The sequence below is a fragment of the Vipera ursinii genome (assembly GCF_947247035.1).
Source record: "Vipera ursinii genome assembly, chromosome: 1".
In the NCBI taxonomy this organism is placed as follows: domain Eukaryota; kingdom Metazoa; phylum Chordata; class Lepidosauria; order Squamata; family Viperidae; genus Vipera; species Vipera ursinii.
In genome coordinates, this window is record NC_139512.1 from 322,355,484 (window position 1) to 322,375,476 (window position 19,993).

General features: G+C 37.7%; 1 protein-coding gene across 22 annotated transcripts in view; it reads right to left on the reverse strand.

Annotated features, from left to right (window-relative positions):
* NRXN1 (neurexin 1) overlaps positions 1-19,993 on the reverse strand; it is a gene marked incomplete at its 5' end in the record, with an annotated part of 949,216 nt that overhangs the window by 1,017 nt on the left and 928,206 nt on the right. For 16 of the 22 annotated variants that reach the window (XM_083350275.1, XM_083350279.1, XM_083350281.1 and 13 more), the window contains one exon: positions 14,432-14,519. In XM_083350275.1, coding sequence (XP_083206401.1) covers positions 14,432-14,519 — 88 coding nt within the window. The remainder of the gene's footprint in view (positions 1-14,431; positions 14,520-19,993) is intronic. The other 6 variants (XM_083350272.1, XM_083350271.1, XM_083350270.1 and 3 more) reach the window with 1 other exon arrangement.

A 19,993-nucleotide genomic window follows, 5' to 3' on the forward strand; every position in this document is an offset into this window, starting at 1 on the left:
GATGGAAAAATAACACATGAGGAATAAATATTCTACCACAGCATCCACTTAGCCAACAAGGGTTCTAGGTATATATGGGCAGATTAAACCCATGAATACATAGAATGAAGGCTACTGCTAAGCTTGTAAGCCGCCCTGAGTCTTCGGAGTAGGGTGGGATATAAATGGAATTTAAAAAAAAATAAACTGGTATAGGAAACAAAATGTAAGTTTTTTATATATTTCTCATATTCCTTTTCAACATGTTATGAAGAGCAGTCCACCTTTTTGTTACGGTTTAATGTGTTGTTGTATTGATCGTCTTTGTTAGTATCCTGGGTGGTGGTGGTGGATGAACAGTGTAATTGAATTAGAAAGAGAAACTGAACAGGAATTTTGAATACACACACACACACACACACACACACACACATTCTTTTAAAAAAACATATGAAAATAAGAAAAGGGTAAAAATGGACTGGAAAAGGTGAAAAGATGATAAAGAAGAGTGTTAACTACACATTTTAGGGAGGAAAAGAGACAGGAAACCCTTGAAAGAAAGGGCAGACCCAACCAAAGCATTTCAGGTGAAGCAAAGGGGTTCAGTCAAAGAAGAAAAGTATAAGAGAAGAAAAGAAAATCACAGCAGTGCGTATGGGGGAGGAAGAAGAGGGACCAGTGCTAAGAAATAAGCAGAAGACATCCAGAAGACATCCACGAGTCTTGTTTAAAACTTCTTCCAATCCCTAGTAGGATAGTGACAAGTGACAGGACCCTCCAGGTGTTGCTTTTTTGGAGATGCCTTTTTGTGGATCCCCAACAAGGAGTCAAGATAATTATATAAAAAAAGCTTTGGCTGAAGCAGTATAACATCCATTTCAGCTTAGTAAGTTTTCCAACAACATGCTTAGGTGATTATCTATCTTAAGTCTACATAGATTTTTCTCAGGTTTACTCTTCTAGGATTTTCTAGCCAGCTAAGCTTCCATTTCTAAGGTTGGGATAAACTAGGCTGGTTAGAAACTACAACATCTTTCTTTTAATTTAATTCTTCATTCTATGCCCAGCGTTATGTGGAAATTCATCTGAGCTGGATATGTCAACAATTGTTTTATAATTCACTGTGACAGGATAACAGTATAGGAACAGCTATAGAAAATGAAATTAGGAGATTTATTGTGCTGAATGTGATTCTGGAAATTACTTTCTGTTCAAGGAAGAATGGAACATGCTGAAAAGAGATGATGCTACCTGATAGGCTACATATCATCTTTGAATGTAGGCATTTTAAGCAAATGCTGTCAATTAGATTTCGATTAATTGGCAATAAAAAAACAACTTTCAAACTTATTTTACAGTAAAATGTTTCACTGAATACCAGGTACAAAGGTATAATACTGAAAAAATAATATTTTTTTCTTAAAAAATAATCTGAAATTGCTGGCATTGTTTCACTTTAAACAACGTTTCACAATCATCTCACTCCATCTGTTTCCAGAAGACAGAACCACTTAATTAACTTGAAGCTGTTCCTGGCATTGTCAGCATAACAGCTTCTAATATTGGCTGTGGAAATGAGGTGGAAACTGCAATGAAGACACAGTTTTGTTTTCTTCATTGCCTTAATTAAAAAAAAACACCCACCTTTTCCCAATATTATCAATATTGGTTGTTTTTCACATCAACATATCTAATATAAAGTATGCGCCAGAAATACTATATAACTATAACAATGGAGTGGACATTTTTCAGAAGTAAGAAAAGTTAGTTAGGTCTACAAACATTACTCTCGGAAGGAATATAAAACATTTTAAAATTTCTAAACTTCTAAATTTTAAAGAGAGAACTGTTCAAGCCTCTGATTGTATTTCTGGCCAAATGCTTAAAAGGATAACTGGAATCTCCTGATTTCAAGGCATAGATGTATATATCCTGCAGTTTGGTATCATTCTATTCTGATATTCTTGAGGAAGATATTCCCATAATGTTCTATTCTTATCTACAGAATCAAAATTTTAAAGAGAAGTGAAGAGTTTTTGTAAGCAATCTTGGGAATAGCCATGTCCAGATTGGGGGGGGGGGGACTGGTTATGGTCAAACCAGTCAGTGTGTGAAAAGAACACTGCACCACGGTGATTATCTGGACCCGTACCAATCGGGCTTCAGGCCCGGATACAGCACGGAGACGGCATTGGTCGCGCTGGTGAATGATCTCTGGAGGGCTAGGGACAGGGGTTGCTCCTCTGTCCTGGTCCTATTAGATCTCTCAGCGGCTTTTGATACCATCGACCATGGTATCTTGCTGCGGCGTCTCAGGGGGTTGGGAGTGGGAGGCACCGTTTTACGGTGGTTCTCCTCCTAACTCCGGGGCCGCTCGCAGTCGGTGTTGACAGGAGGGCAGAGATCCGCCCCGAGGTCTCTCATTTGTGGAGTTCCTCAGGGATCGGTTCTCTCACCTCTCCTGTTCAACATCTACATGAAGCCGCTGGGCGAGATCATTCGTGGTTTTGGGGTGGGGTATCACCAGTATGCTGATGATACCCAACTCTTTCTTTCCACCCCGAACCAACCCAGTGATGCCCTCACCGTGATGTCCCGGTGCCTGGAGGCGGTTCGGGTCTGGATGGGGAGAAACAGGCTTCGTCTCAATCCCGCCAAGACCGAGTGGCTGTGCGTATCGGCGTCCCGGGTTAACCATGTTATTCCACCTCTAATGATGGGGGGTGAGGTGTTACCCCCCGTTGATAGGGCTCGCAACTTGGGCGTCCTCCTGGATTCACGGCTCAATTTTGAAGATCACATAGGAGCCGTGACCAGGGGGGCTTTTGCACAGGTTCGCCTGGTGCGCCAGTTGCGTCCCTATCTGGACCGGGACGCCCTACGCACAGTCACTCATGCGCTTGTGACCTCCCGTTTGGACTACTGTAACGCTCTCTACATGGGGCTGCCCTTGAAGACCACTCGGAGGCTTCAACTGGTGCAGAATGCGGCCGCGCGAGTTGTAATGGGGGTTTCCCGATACTCCCATGTAACACCTCTACTCCGCGAGCTGCATTGGCTTCCGGTTGCCCTCCGGATGAAATTCAAGGTGCTGGTTATCACCTATAAAGCCCTACATGGCCTGGGTCCGGGATATTTGAGGGAACACTTGCTGCCGGCATCAAACGCCCTTCGCCCAGTGCGCTCCCACAGGGAGGGTCTGCTCAGGGTTCCGCCGGTGAGAGATTGCCGGCGGGTGACACCCAGGGATAGGGCCTTCTCAGTGGGAGCGCCTGCCCTCTGGAACCAGCTGCCGGTGGAGCTGAGGACTGCCCCCGACCTCCGATCATTCCGCCGGGGCCTGAAGACCTGGCTTTTTCAGCTCTCGGGCCCAGACTGAGGAAGAATTTTTAATTTGGGGTTTTTTAACTGACTACAGGGTTAATTTAATACTTTTTAATTTGTTCTTAATTTTTGTATTTTGGATTTTTAATTCCCTGTAAACCGCCCTGAGTCCTCAGGGAATAGGGCGGTATATAAATATAACTAACTAACTAAATAAATAAATAAATAAATAAATAAATAAAACCCCTCCCTTTTCTATACATATATCACAACAATGCATACCATTTCAAAAGGGGCAGAGCAACTACAGATGCCCCTACTTGAGTATAGGTTTTTACTGAAAAGATGGGGAAATATACTTGTCATAAATAATAAAGATACATTGTACTACAAAAGGAGTTAGTGTCAGTTATACCACTTGGAATTTTTCTTCATGTCTCTGAAATAAACTGTAAATGTTTTCTTACATCAGTTTTACAACATTCCTGCGAAGCTGTTCTATGATTTTAGAGCTATTCCAATGCTACAGTAAGTCTACACTTTTATTATATAACCCACAAGTATTGTCCTTTTATATATGTACCTGGATTTTTAAGTTCAACAAAAGCATTGTGATATGAACCTTGTTGCAGCTATTAAACTGAAAAGCAAGTATGAATCAAACTTTGCTTAAATTTGCTCATAGGATACTCACAGAATATTTGTTTAAAAACAGCAGACTACTAGGGGTATGGTTATCAATTTAACTGTTACAGCTTTTCATTAGAAATGTAAAGAATTGCGATTTATAATTATTTTCTGATAGGAGATATTTGCAAAATATTTCTCATAGTTTCCTGAGTTCCTTTGAGGGAGGGCTGTTTTGATAATATATTTTTTTTGTTTATATTATAAACATATTTTCAGGCCATCAAAACTTCGTATTCCTTAAAAGGATTGTTGCTAACCCAGTTCCTGACAGCAATTCAATGAATACTGAACAGTGTCTGCCAACATACTGTATCTTTATTACTCTGAAAAAAATTACGACTGCATTATTGAATGTTGAAAAGAAACCAACATAATATCAGTACCTTACTTTATTGTCCAAGCAATGGCAGATGAAAAACTGGTAATTAGTCCAGTGCTATAGATTTAAGACCATAAAATGAATAGATTGGAAAGAATCTCTTGTGACTGTGATAGAAAGAAACACCTGCTGAGGGTGAGTGGAAAGTCACACAATATACTTCCTGAGAGTGGAATGAAAATGTTAGGCATTCTGACTACTATGGGCTCTTTTGCATATGATCAGTGAGATGAGTATGCTGTACTTGGTTTCATTCAGTTTTTTCTCTCCACTCACCACTGTTATGCATCCTTCTAAATTATATTACATACCCTGTTGGGTGGGATTAATTTTTGTATTCCTGTTTGCATTTCTGCAGCCATGAAATAACTTGTGCAGAACAGTCACACTTGTTTAGACTTATCCACTACATATCACAGGCTTATTATAATTCTTGGCAGTTCTTTCAGGAGAAAGAAAGAAAAAAGGACTATTGCCAATGTCCATTGTTCATTAATACTGTGAAAAGAAAATGGAATTGCAGATTCCTGGAGTGTTTGAAAATTGAGATTAGCAAAAGCTTTTATTAACAAAAATACAGTTTAAGACCTTCTCTTGGTTCATACTCATGCCTTTGCATGTATCAAATGGAAATAGGGGGATTAGAAAATTATTCACAAGATTACATACATTTTCTCTGCCTATTTACTCATCAACTTTTACATGGGGGTGGGTATGAGTTGAATTGCTTATTAGTATACTCTCTGGTAGGCTTTCAATCTGGGAGCAGTTGAAAACCCAAAAGCTCTCTGAGATGGATCACCTTATCTAAACTTCATTTCACTGGGACATTTATACTCCAGGACTTCTTGGCATTACACATCTACAATATATATCCTCTGAAGATTTTGCCTTGTTACTGAAATCTTTAAATGGAGTTGGGGCAAGATTACGATACTAGATAGATTTAAATCTTATGACAGGGAATTACTCCTTATCTTAAAAAAAATAGGAGCTACCAAATCTCCCCCCACTCTTATCAGTATTTGTGATTCTGAAAAGTAGCATTTTGAAGCAGGGAACATAAGTGATGATTGGTTGCTGATATATATATATATATATATATATATGGGTAATGCTGGAAAGAGCTAGACTAAAAGACAGCACTGAGGTACTAATCCTAGCAGCATAAGAACAGGCACTAAGCACCAGATAAAAGCAAGAGTCTACCATACTACTACAGAGAGGACACAAGGTAGAGATTATGCAGAGAGGCCTCAGAGACAGTTCCACATACAGTGGCAGAGTGTAAGAAGTAGTCAGGAACAGCATACCCTGAGCAGCACAACCAAGTAGTAGGCATTGTCTACAGGAGCATCCGTATAGTGTACAGGCTAGGCTATCCCAAGTCCAGATGGGAGATTTCAAAGAAGGTCAGTGAGAGTAACAGTGCTATGATCTGTGGGGCTTTCAGATACAGATAGACAGCTAGGTACTGGCCAATCAACCAGAAATTATAGGAGTAGACAAGATGCTTGACTGATATTCCTAAGAAATTAAGCCTTCTGTTGGATTCCTAATAAAAGAAGTATCTTAAAGACCACATAGTGTTTACTTTGGAAATTACTAGCATGTAGCCAAATAAAGTAATTTGGGGTACAGTTTTGAAATGTTTGCCAAATGGATTGGATTATGATGTCAGGTTGCAACCTTTTTCTGCTTACTTTAGACCTAAGTAAGCAAGAATTAAGATTTTGCAGAATCTGAATCATATAAACAGGGGTGTCAAACTGCCGACCCATGGGCTGGATGCATCATGATGAAACTGTGCCCACCCCATTGCCAGCAATGTAAAAAATGTCACGATACGTCGCGACACATCACGTGATGTTGCAAGTTTGACACCCCGATATAGAAGCTATGATCACCCTGGAAAACTGTCACTGAAAAAGGAAAGGAAAACAGGATTAACGACAATTTTTCAAGAAGAAAAAGCAGTGCAATCTTTCCAGTGTAGGAATTAAAAATTCCATTTACAATTTAGGAAACTCAGAGTAGGGAGAAAGTTAGGCTAGAATTTTCCCATGGGCAGAGAGATTTAAAAAGAGAGAATATGTTTACTTGTTGTTCTCAACTACATCCTGTAAGGGCACAATCACAATTTTAAGAGCTCGTCATTTTTCATTATTTCATGTCAGCTAGCCAGTGAGGGCTAAAAAAGCATTTCCTTATGGAGGTGGGCTATTGTGACAGGAGTGATAACAAAGTGGGTTGCAACTTTGGGAAACAGAATAATCCAGAACAACTTGCTCTGCTCAGTCTGTAGGATGTAAGAGGCCAAGATCCTAAACATAATGTTTGGCAATAATAACATGAGTATCTCTACTCCATTGTCAGTCCATCACCCAATTCTTATTGAAGAGATTAAATTAGACCCTGACCTGCGTTCATTCCGCCGGGACCTGAAGACTTGGCTCTTTGAGCTCTCTGGCCCAGGCTGAGAATTTTAACTGGGGATTTATTTTCAGGGATAATTTAATCTTTTTAATTGTCTTTTAACTTTTGTATTTTGTATTGGTGTGATTTTAAAATGCCCTGTAAACCGCCCTGAGTCCTTCGGGAAAGGGCGGTATATAAATCTAATAAAATTAAAAAATAAAATTAAATTAAATATGTATGTAATTTAGCCTAAGTCCTTGTCTGAAGTGGGCTGTAAATCTTACAAAATTTAATAACCAACTTAATATCCTTTATAAACACTGCAGTGCAAATTAAACTGTTTGCCCATCAATTGCATAATGGTAAACAAAATCCCATGAGGTTATAAAAATCCAAATGAAGTTGTTGTAATCCCATGTTCTAAAACTGCACCATTTCTTAAAAAAATATAGTTGTACTTTCTTTTACCCTAAATAAATATTTGCAGGTTGCTTTATAATTTTATGATTGTGTGAGCAAGTGGAAGCATTAGAAATAGCAATAGTATATTGTCATTTTTTGAATGCAGAATTTCTGAGATTTAATCTCCTAACCTTAGCTGGGAAAGTTTCCTGCCTGAAAATTTGGAAAGCAGCTGCTATCAGTCAGAACAAAGGCTACAAAATTGGTCTACAATCATGGTCTGATTGGCTGTAAAGTAGATCCTATCAAAAATTGGCATACTGTGCAATACAGAGAAGTGGAGAGAGAGGGGGAAAGGAATCTGAAATTCTTAAAGGCAGAATTTTGAAAGTAGTATTTCCCATAAGCACATCTTTGGCCTCATGCATGGATTTCACTGCAGGTAGAAACTTGGGCACCTATGTCTTCCTAAAGCTGTCTACATTCATTGATTTTAAGATGAAGGTCCTTTCTGGGAACATGTTTATGGCAGTGTGGTAGTTTTATACACATTTTAAGTCCTAGGTTCAATCTTGATTATTTTTACCTAAGAAAAATAAATCAAACACTGTGCATATCTACAAGAGGGGGTTTAATTATCTAGCCTGGCAAGAGGACATGTGAAAAGGCTATATCAACAGAATTATGGTTATGATAAAACCATGGGAAGTATAATTCCGCTATTTGACATTGGTCAAGCTTCATCTCAGATGGACACAAGGTTTTATATACAATGACACATATACAAAGAAGTGTAATGGGGATTATTATGAACTAGAAACTCTCCTAGAAGAACTGAAAGGACTCTGATTTGAGGGGTAATATAAGCAAGTTTCAAGTATGTGATAAGAAATTGTCCCAGAATGTCAAACATGGTATAATGTAATTAATTTACAGAGGGGCAGATTGAGTGGGTTTTTTTAATGTATAGGAAGAGTATTTGGTAGCGAAATTATTTATGGAGGTGGATGTTTCTCCTTTTTGGAGGTGTTTAAGAAGAGAATTCATAGAACCTGCCTTAATTGGATTCCTTGAACTGAACTGGAGTTGGTATCAAAGGCCTTTCCAAATTCTATGGTTCTAGAAATTGGAAATAATTTCTTGCTACTGTTGCTTAAACAATCTTGACTAAATAGATTAATAATCTGATCTAAAATATATTTTATTATATGCAGGTTTGATGCTATCTATGGGGAAGAAGCTGGTATACATTTGGAATATCTTTGAGAATTCCACCTGTCAATATCAGATTGAATAATATAATATACATGAATAATTTGGTATTAGCAATAGCAATAACACTTAGACTTGTATAGTGCTCCATAGTGCTTTACAGCACTTTATGAGTAGTTTATAATCTCAGCATATTGCACTCTACAATGTGGGTCCTCATTTTACTGACTCCAGAAGGATGGAAGGCTGAGTCAACCTTGAGCCCTGTCGGGATTGAACCCCTGCCTATGGGCATAGTCAACCTGTAATACTGCATTCTAATGCACAATACTGCATTGTGCCCCCAGGAATCTCAGATTCACAAAATATTTTTGAAGATCTTCTAATAGTTATCTTTATAAATATTCAGCTGGGATTAAAAGGTCACTGTTGAATGCATAATGAATTCAATTCATGAAGGAAGCAAAAATGTGCACATATCAGTCTGGTTCTATCAAATACTAAACTGGACATGTAAGAAATAAATCTGTAATGGAAAAGACTACAATGATATAAAATGACAGCAGTGTCTCAATCATATCAGGATCAGGAAGAGGAACTGAGAATTATCTCCATGGGATGACTTTGGTTGTAGATAAGATAAATTATTTCTAGTCTACTGATTTATCTTAACTACTTTCCATCTTCAAATAATGGAATATATCCTTATTATTCAAACCCATACTTGAGGAGATATGCTCAAGAAGCAGGCACTACAGATTTGCTCTCCTTCCATCCAGACAGGAACGGAAAGGTTGTAATGTAAGAGCAAAGAATGGGCAAGACATATGATTCGATTTTTCTCTGCATAAATACTGTTTGTGTGATATCTTTGTGTATTCCATTGTAAACTGTACTTTATATGGTTTGGTCACTTTTATTCTGGTTTTATTTTTATTCAGTGTTTCATGCACTGTTTGATTATCAGGCTGCTGACTCCATTACATTTTCATTTCCTATATTTTTTGCAAGTCACATCTTTGCATTCATTATTTATTGAAATGCAGGTGCATAGCAAGCAACATCAGAGACCTTCTGGCAGTGACAATCCTGATAGGCTATTCCTCCCAGGGAATGATACTATGCCTTACTTTCTAAATAAATCAAAAATTAATAAATCAGCACAGTCTATATCAAACTATAAATCAGCAATTGCAGAGATATAGATGCGGACCCTTATGTTGACTTAAGATTTTACTATACATCAAAAACACTTATCCATAAGCATTCACATCTGATGTGCCATTATTATCTCTGCATCTATAACAACTTACCAAAACGAACACTGTTTGTGATGTCAAAAGAGGAAGAAAAGTGTCTCCACTCTCAGCACAGCTGCTGCTCTAAAGCAGCGTGCCTATAAGTGTAAAATCTCCTCTCTCTCTCTCTCTCTCTCTCTCTCTCTCTCTCTCTCTCTCTCTCTCTCTCTCTCTCTCTCTCTCTCTCTCTCTGAATGTGCAGTGATTTCTTTGTCACCAGTTCTATATCCATGACTATATAGGAAAGGTACATGATTTTGTGTCCTCTCAATGTATCTATATGCCAGCCAGTTTTTTTATATAATGAAAGGCACATGAGCAGGATTGTATTGTGTCTAATCTTGTAGTATTCAAACGCCCTCACAGAGGCAAAATATCAGAGCTGAAATATCTTTTCAAAGCAATGCACAACAACACGAGAAATGTTGCCTCCTCTCAGGAGATACTGTATTTTCCCAGGAGACAACAAGGAGAGTCCGTTACGTGTGAGGAGATGGAAAAAGAAAGAGGGAGGGAGGAAAGGAGGGATGAAGCAAGTTATTCTAATACAGAAGGAAATAATGATGGGATGTTGTTTAAACCTTTGGAGGAAACCATTGCAGCTAATAGAGTTCATAACCTTTAACTCACAAACGAAGTGCTGTTCCAAAATAGGTAAAAGAATTAGTCCAACAAAGAAAGATAAGCAAATCTTAACTTGTAGAAGACTGAGATTTCACAATTCTTAACATCTATTTTTAGGACTCTATAAGCCACTTGTTAATACATTAACTCAGGGGTGTCAAACTCAATTTCATTGAGGGCCACATCAGCATTGTGGTTGCCCTCAAGGGGCCAGGTGGGTATGGCCAGGATGGGCGTGGCCTACTGGGTGGGTGTGGCTAGAGTGCATATGACCTATTGGGTGGGCGTGGCCAGCTCTACATCGTTCGCATCAAGGGTGCCTATGGGGGCCTGGGCAGGAGTGGGACAGATCTGAGGGTTTCTGGCAGAAGGAGGATCTCTGGGCCAGGGCCAAGGCAGTGGGGGCCATTCCCTCACTGTTTCCAGGATGGCTTCGTGGGCCACATGAAAGCACTTTGCGGGCCGGATCCGGCCCCCGGGCCTTGTGTTTGACATGTCTGCATTAACTAATAAATCATATAATAGTATATCAACACTATGTTAATCATTACATAATTCTGTTATATTGTGATAATGTGCAGCATAGTACCCTGTGTTTGTGTGAATGGACATATATAAAATTCTAAGTACATGAGGCTCACATAAAGTAAGTTGTGGAGGCAGAAAAGTTGTCCCTAAAATAACAGAACAAAGGCAATTGCATTCAATAGGAAAAGGGTGTGGCTAAAATGTCAAGGTATGACTGGCCCAGCTTTGATGGACTAGTCAAAACTTGTTCGAAGGTATAAAACTGTATGGGAATGGTGATACTTGGGAGCCAATACACTGAACAAGCATCTAACCTAGTTTTCCTAGAACTCAACCTAACCTGACAAGTCAGATTATGAGTTACAAAAATGTGCATGAAGTTGTGAATGTGTTAATAAATGCAGCTTTTACTTCCAGAAATACAAATTGTAAACCTGCATTTGATTCTATGTCCTTTGAAACATTGGATAAAAAACAAAATACAAATAGCACTGAGGTGCTTTCTGGCCCTGATAACTGTAATAAAAATAAGTGTGAAATATGGATCATGGTAGTTATTTTCTTATATGAATATATCTAATAAATATACTCTTGCTGTTTCAATACATGGAATCTACTGAAGTATTATAAATTAGATGTGTTTATACTTTTGATTCCCAGAACTTGAAATGGCCTCAAGAATCATGAAAAACAATCCTAGCAGGAAATTTATTAATGTGCAAATATTTATAAATATCTGTTCTCTAGAAAAAAATGTAGGAATTAATGATTTCAGATTTGGCTTAATTGCTCAAACATTACATATCAACAATAAAGTAGACCAGAAAATTAAAACAATCTTGGAAGAAGGTAGGGACAAAATACTTCCATAATCTTCCAAAAATTTGCACTGTTGCATCTAGATCAAAATGAGTCAAAATTGACTTTCTACTGTCTCCAATAGGGCAGCATGGTGGCTCAGTGATTAAAAACACTGGGCTTGTTGGTTGGAAAGCCGGCAGCCAGGTTCAAGACCTGAGTGCCATGTGATAGGGTGAGTTCCTGTCCTTGCCTCAGCTCCTGCCAACCTAGCAGTTCAAAAGTATGCAAATTTGAGTAGATAAATAAATGCCACTTTGATTGGAAGGTAACAACACTCTGAATTCTTTTAAGTAATTTGTAATATATTTCTTGGTCTTTATAAAATAAATCTAATGAAGAATGTGGGGAAGCAATCAGCTCAGTGAATGAATGGTCTCAGATTCAACCCATGAATTGCTTCTTGTTGTTGTTAGCTGCAAAGTTGTGTCCGACCCATCGCGACCCTATGGACAACATTCCTCCAGGCTTTCCTGTCCTCTACCATCTTCTGCAGTCCATTTAAGCTCATGCCTACTGCTTCAGTGACTCCATCCAGCCACCTCATTCTCTGTCGTCCCCTTCTTCTCTTGCCCTCAATCTTTCCCAGCATTAGACTCTTCTCCAGTGAGTCCTTCCTTCTCATCAGGTGGCCAAAGTATTTGAGTTTTAGCTTTAGGATCTGGCCTTCTAAAGAGCATTGCTAGAATTGCTAGAGGACCAATTAGATGATGGAAAAATCCTTCATCTGAAGCTCTGAGGAACTGCCTAAAAGATCCGCATCCTGGTGTCACCAGGTGTAGCATACCAAAGATCCTGGAACTTTAAAATTTTTATAGCCATTGTGGTTATGGAGAAAAATGAAAATATTTGTTTAGAAAATTTATATGGCTGCCCAATTCACTCATGGTGACTCTAGGTTGTTCACAAAGATAAAACGAATAAACGAATAAACCTCCACTCTTTGCTGACAAGAATCAGTTCAGCCACTTTATGGGCTCTGTATCACTTTGGGGTCCACTTTGGGGTCCTCTGTATCACTCTGGGGTCCCCATTGGCAGAACCACCACCATCTTCAGGTCTTTGTGAAAGTGTGTCAAAATGGGGGCCAATCTTATCTCCACAGGGAAAAAACATCTCTCCACAGGAAAAAAAAATCAAAATTGCTGCACAAAGCAAACCCCTTTCTTGTCTTATTTCTTTATCTTTTTATAATTATCTTTTGTTGCAGATAACACAGACATGTCAAACTCATGATGTCACATGATCATGCAACATATCAGGATAATAATAATAATAATAAGTTGGAAGGGACCTTGGAGGTCATCTAGTTCAACCCCCTGCTCAGGCAGAAAACCCTATACCATTTCAGGCAAATGGCTGTCCAGTCTCTTCTTAAAAACTTCCAGTGTTGGAGCATTCACCACTTCTGGAGGCAGGTCGTTCCACTGGTTAATTGTTCTAACTGTCAGGAAGTTTCTCCTTAGTTCTAGGTTGCTTCTCTCCTTGACTAGTTTCCATCCATTGCTTCTTGTCCTGCTTTCAGGTGCTTTGGAGAATAGCTTGACTTCCTCTTCTTTGTGGCAGCCCCTGAGATATTGGAACACTGCTATCATGTCACCCCTCACTCTTCTCTTCGTTAAACTACACATACCCAATTCCAGCAACCGTTCCCTATATGTTTTAGCCTACAGTCCCCCAATCATCTTTGTTGCTCTTCTCTGTACCCTTTCTAGAGTCTCGACATCTTTTTTACATCGTGGTGACCAAAACTGGATGCAGTATTCCAGGTGTGGCCTTACCAAAGCACTGTAAAGTGGTATTAGTACTTCACTTGATCTTGATTGTTTTGGTTTTGCCATTGCCGGCAATGGGGTCAGTGTGGCTTCTGGATGACACATCCGACCCACGGGCCAGCAGTTTGACACCCCTGAGATAACAGAACTGTCCTTTAACAAAGAAACTGCATGATAAAATCTTAACAATGGAAGCAACCATATATCTTAGAAGTTGCATGAATGAGTGTTTGTGATCATCAGTCTTGTCAAAGATGCATTTCAACCTCCCCTTACCTTCCTCCTAAAAGAAGCAGAGATGGTCAGCTGTAATTTGAATATTGGCTGAACTGTTTATCAGATTACAAGGTATTCTCTATTATCTACCTACATATACAGAGATCTCTCAATGTTCATAAACAAATAATAGTTTCCTTATAGAGATTTCATAGTGTGGTTGCAAACCTATTTTCAGTTTCACATCTATGAAGTCTGCCATGGCAAAATGCCTTCTGCTCAGCAGAAATATATACAGTTCCAAGCAATCAGCAAGAGCTGTCAGTCATAGATGTATTTTTTTTTCTTTTGGAGGGCTCAAAACTTAAATCCTAAAATCTCTGCTTTTTTAATATCTCTTCTACAGGATCTTTAATAAACTTATTGCTTAAAATATCCCACTGTCATATAACTAATTAGTTGTTTTTGAAGATAGTTTAATAAAAATAATAGAAGAAACCTAAATAGCCAACTAAGTAGCCTTTAGTAGGAGTCTTTATCTCTCTTTCTTTCTCTCATACATAACAGATACATATACACTGAGAGAATTATATTGGCAATTCCTATCTGGGACCCAAGAGAATGAATTTTGCTTCATCATCAATACAGGCTGAAATGAAAGATTCTTTCATCACTGCTACATGCAAAGAATAAAAATAAAAAGTAAGTAATAAAAAAAGTTGACTAACCTAACCCACCTGAGCTCGTCTCACAGGGATCAATGTCCTCATCATCACTGGGGCATTCAGCTGAGGCCACCAAGATGTCATCTGTGGTCTGCAAATAAATAAGAGAATCCATTGGATCAATCAAGTCAGTCTTCACTTCTGTCAAGACAGGCACAATTGTAACAGATGCTAGGAGACTCATAACATTCTGTAAGATTTTTTTTAATGGTGATGTAAGATCCTTTTTTTATTTGAGAGCTAACAAAAGATTATGTCACAAATCCACTGAGACATTGCGTTGCTCTCTACCTCTCTGACCATGACAACATCTTATTCTTGTTTCTCTCTTCTCTGCACCATTTAATTTGCTTTGTTTCCTTTGTTTACAACAGCTGGAAAACTTTCACTACTCCACAGCCCTCCAGAAGCATTTTAATCAAATCTCACTTACATGACTATCTGGTTTGCTCTGACATTATTTTAATTGCTCTTCACCTCTGACCAGGTATTTGCTGATAGGAGAGTTTGATAGAATTGACATCTCCCCAAATTATTCTTTTTGTTAAGTATTATTATTTTCATTAGGCAATACACTAAGGTCCAAAATATGCCTTATACATTTGTCTAGGATATCTAACCACTGAAGCACAGCATCATTTATATTAAAAAAATCAGATACTGGTAAATACCTTCTGCTTTTTCCTATATATATGTGTGTGTGTGTGTGTGTGTGTGTGTATGTGTGTGTTCTCTCAACTAGTTTCAAATTTGTAACATCCCTAATATATGCAGTATGTGCATGTGTATGTAGTTAGTTAGCCACACAAGAGATCAGGATTTGAATAGTTGCTCTGCATTGTCAACATTCATAATCTGCAGGACCTTAGAAGCAGAGAGGAGATAATGAGGCTGCTGAGAATTGCTATTCAACAAGATAGTGATAAACCAAGACAAAAGGAACTAACAATCTAATTAAGTACAAGGCTGTTTTATATCAGTTTCATCCATGGTATAAAAAGAAGTTGCAGATATATCTGATTCCTGTTCTACATTTCTAGTTACCACAAAAAACAAAATGAACACTATTCAGCTTCATGATATAGCACAGAGTAGCATTTGCTAGGGCTTCAGTTTTGTCCTCTTTAATTGGAAGGTGAAAGATGGATGAAAGATCTCTTTGGCAAAAATGAATGCTAGTCATTAGTAGTAGTAACCATGATAAACACCCATAATTTGCAGGGCAGCTGCTCAGAGAGCTTCCATTAACAGCAGATTTCAAAGCTCTCTGCTTTCCAGCTCTGTGTAGTGGAATGACCTATAGATTGACAGAAACACAGTGATACATCCATAAATTAAGGTATCTCTTGGCTGAATAGTCAATATTATCTAGTATTGTTCTTTAATTCAATTAGTTTTATTTTTCTTTTAGACAGTAAAAAGGAGGCAGGTGTGTCAAAATTCTTTCAACTGTTTTCCTGTGTGGTCTAATATAGAACACATTGGCCTAATTTAGGTATCACAACACAATAGAATTTTGCAGTAATTAAAAATTACATATTTTTACATTATTTATAACCAATCTTTCCTTGCAGGAACGCTACATACAAGAATCCTAGATATGTATTGCAGCTGTTAAAAGAGCCAATGCAAATCTTGTGCTGCATCCACAGAGATATACTATTGACATCACAGGAAGTTCTATGCTGCCTTGGTTAGACTATACCTGGAATATTGTGCCCAGTTTTGGTTGCCACAATATGAGAAAGATATTGAGGTACCAGAAAGAGCATGGAGAAAAGCAGAGAAATGGTGGAAGGCTTGGAGTATACATCGTATGAAGAACATTTTAAAGATGTGGATATGTTTAGTCTAAAGAAAAGAATACTAAAGGGAGTCATGATAGCAATCATTTAATATTTCAACAAATGTCACATGGAAGAGAGTGTGAATTTATTCTTTGTACTCTCTGAAAGTAGGACAAAGCCTGTGGATGAAAGCTTTACAGAGAGAGATACAAGCTCAGTACCAGGAGTAACCTTTTGACTATGAGAATTATTTAGAAGTAGAATAGCCACCTGCCTCATGTAATTGTGGGTGTTCCAATATTGGTGGTTTTCAAACAAAGGCTGGATAGCTGATCTTTGGGATAATCTGAGGGTTTCTGCCCTGGTTAGTGGTATGGACTAAAAGACTTCCAAGGTCACTTCCAACCCTATGATTCTAAAATATCCTTTCACCATTATATATTGTATTTTAAAAAATAATAACTCATGCCTTTATATCAGTACACTTATGCTATACCACTGGAAGTGTTCCACTTGGGCCTGCCTCTGAAGATCGGCTACAAACTGTAATTGGTGCAAAAGGCACTGGTCCATTTATTAGCTGGTGCACATTACCAGGAGCACATTATAGCTCCTGATTGGCTTCCCACAGTTTTTCAGGCACAAACTGCTGGTTTTAATCAGTAAAACCCTCTGGGATGTATCACTTATTTACTTACATGCTGACTTATTTATTTAACAAGAGTATATAGCAGACATGTCAAACTCGCAAAATCATGTGATGTCGCGCAACGTATTGGGACTGTTTTGCCATTGCTGGCAATAGGGTGGACGCAGCTTCTGTGTGACACATCTGGCCCACAGGCCGGCAGTTTGACACCCCTGGTATATAGCTACTCAGTTACCAACAGAACTCTGGGCACTGAGCTAAAATATAACTTGGCATGTAAATCAATGAATAGAACCAGGTTGATACCACTGTAAAAACACCTTGCTAACACATCTCACACCCTTATTCTGGATTCTTGGGAAAAAGTCAGGTCTTCCTGCCTCCTGGAAGGCCCAAAGGGTCAGAGCCAACTTAATCTCAGGGTGAAAGCAATACCTTGTCAGATGAGCATTCTTTTTAGGACCCACCAGTCAGGATCACTGAAGAGACTCAGACCATGCCCACTCGGCTAAATGTACTCTGATGGGCAGAAACTATGAGAGATAGGTGGAGCTAGAAGTAAATAGTCTTAGGTATCATTGGGGCTGGAATCTACCATCTGATTTCCTTATCCTAAGAATATCCACTTTCATAAAGTAAAGCGTTCATAAATATTCAAAGGCAATTGCTTCACAATAGCTATATCTGACTTTTGAACAGCATCCTTAAAGAAGATGTTTGCTGCCTTCTTGCACATTTAACAAGAATTAAAATACCAAAAAAGTAGGAAAAAAGGAAATAAAAAAGGACTGTAGGGTCCTTTATACTTCTGCTAATTTGTAAACATATAACTTATTTGAATATTTTTTTTATTATTTATGGTTGACTACAGGTGGTTAACAAATGGAATGAATTCATACCATGAGGAAGATTGGCAGAGAAGTAAGATTAAAATTGCTAACAGAAATTAAAGGCAATTTAAGGATGTGATTATTGGTCATTTCCTACCTAGTCCAATATCAAACAGTCAGCAGTATTAATTCTTGCAATATTATTATTTAGCATATTACATCCTCCCATTAATTACACTTTCTAAATAAAAAAGTTTATTGTGTATTTAGTTATTCACAATATTGTTTATAAATAGTGCATTGCTTAAACTTCCTGCAGTATTTTAAAGTAGCAAAATGCATGGATAATATTTCAAATGTTTGTATTTTTAGTGCTTTTCCAATCCCTTCCTTGTAATAAAATAACAGCAGCTATTTAGCCATCACTTTTTCTTCCGTTCTGAACACATTACAATCCTGAGCCATAAGATAAATTTGCTGAAAACTAATATGTTTTTTAAAAAAAAAAGAAAAGAAAAGAAAGAGAAAAAAAGTAACATAAAACGATTGGATTTCTAGCAGAAAACAACAGGGTATGAAAAATTAGGATGGAGTTCATGTGGAAAAAAAATCATTTCAGGAGGCTAGATTAACTGAGCAATTTTCTCACCAAGACTGTGTAATTTAAATTTAATTTACTGAGTGCGAAGCTGATCTTTCTGACTGGCTGCTGAGAATTGTGGTAGAAAGAAAGAAAGGGAAAAAAACAAAACCTCAGATATGTCACATTAATCAATTCCATCCTTCAGCTTTCTTTTCCTCTTGCTTATAATGTATTTTATATTCAATAAAATTAAACCACACACAACAGCATTGATCTCATGTTTACTGCTTGACAGTTTTTCCCTTGGAAAAAAGGGTTCTGCACTGTTGAAATGTATATTCTACTCTTCAAGAAAATAAGAAATTACAGGTTTGCACTAATTAGATTTGCTTTCTAAATCCATATTTAAATGTATATTTTCACCTAACTTTTATAAAGCTATTCTGATCCATTTAAACTGCCAGTAGTAGCGCTTGTACCATCAGAAGATGTATCAATTCTAGTGGGTAATCTGGTTTTAATTCACGTTAATCTGAACAATGGTGGTGGGGTAATATTTTCATATTGGAATTTGCAAAATTTTACACGTCCTAAGCATGTTAAGGAAGAGCAGAAGTAGACACTCCTACAAAGATGCCTACTTGCTGATTATAGAAAGAGGAGATATTTAGGCAGGCATTTGGTTTAAAATGTTTCCTACCATCTGTATCTTTGTTTGCTCTCCCTAGTTGAGGAAAGATAATTTTCTCAATATCCTGTTCATTCAGACCTCCAAATTATTCTGCTATCAAGATTTTATTTTGTTTTTTAATTTACACCATATCTTCCAATCAAGTGTTCAAGGTGTTTCCTTTTCCTATTTTCCCCTATAACAACCCTGTGAAGTCAGTTGAGTTTGAGAGAGTGACTGATTCAAGGTCACAAGTGAGCTTTTATGGGTCTCCTGTCTACTAATCCAACATCTTAGCTACTAGGCCACATGAAACAAGCTATCTGCTTAGTAAATCACTGAATCCATAACCATGTTTAGCTATTTTGGTATAAAATCAAGTATATTTCAACACATTTATTTCTATCTACTGTTCCTTTATCCTTCCAGCATTTTGAGAAATGATTAATGTGACACATTTTGAAATACTACCTCAACTGACAATATTAAAGTAAAAAAAAATATGCACGTTAATACGCATATACATCAATGGAATGGATACTGTGATTTGATCTCATATCAACATCACTTTATCTCCAACATGCATCCCAGAATCTTCCTGGAAATTTGATCCTTGGCTTCTTTTATCAAGTCTTACATTTTTTTCATTAAAAAAAAAAGAAAAACAGAAATGATTACTCTCTAAGGAGGAATGAAAATGATATTGCTATTATAATAAATTACTACTTTATTTTTTGCATGTACTAAAATGTATAGTCTCCTGCCCAGAAGATCGGCTCTTCATGCCTTCTTTCTGCTAGTTATCATTTGGGCCATTGAAAAAAAGAGAGAGAGAACATTAACATTAATTCCTTACCCCTGGAAGTAGTCCTTGACTTACAACCATTTATTTAGTGACTAAAGTTACAAAAAACTGAAATAGTGATTTATGACTGTTTTTCACACTTATGACCATGGCAGCATCCCCATGGTTGTATGATCAAAATTTGAGTGTTTGGCAGCTGCCATGTACTTATGATAGTTGCACTGTCCTGGGGTCATGTGAT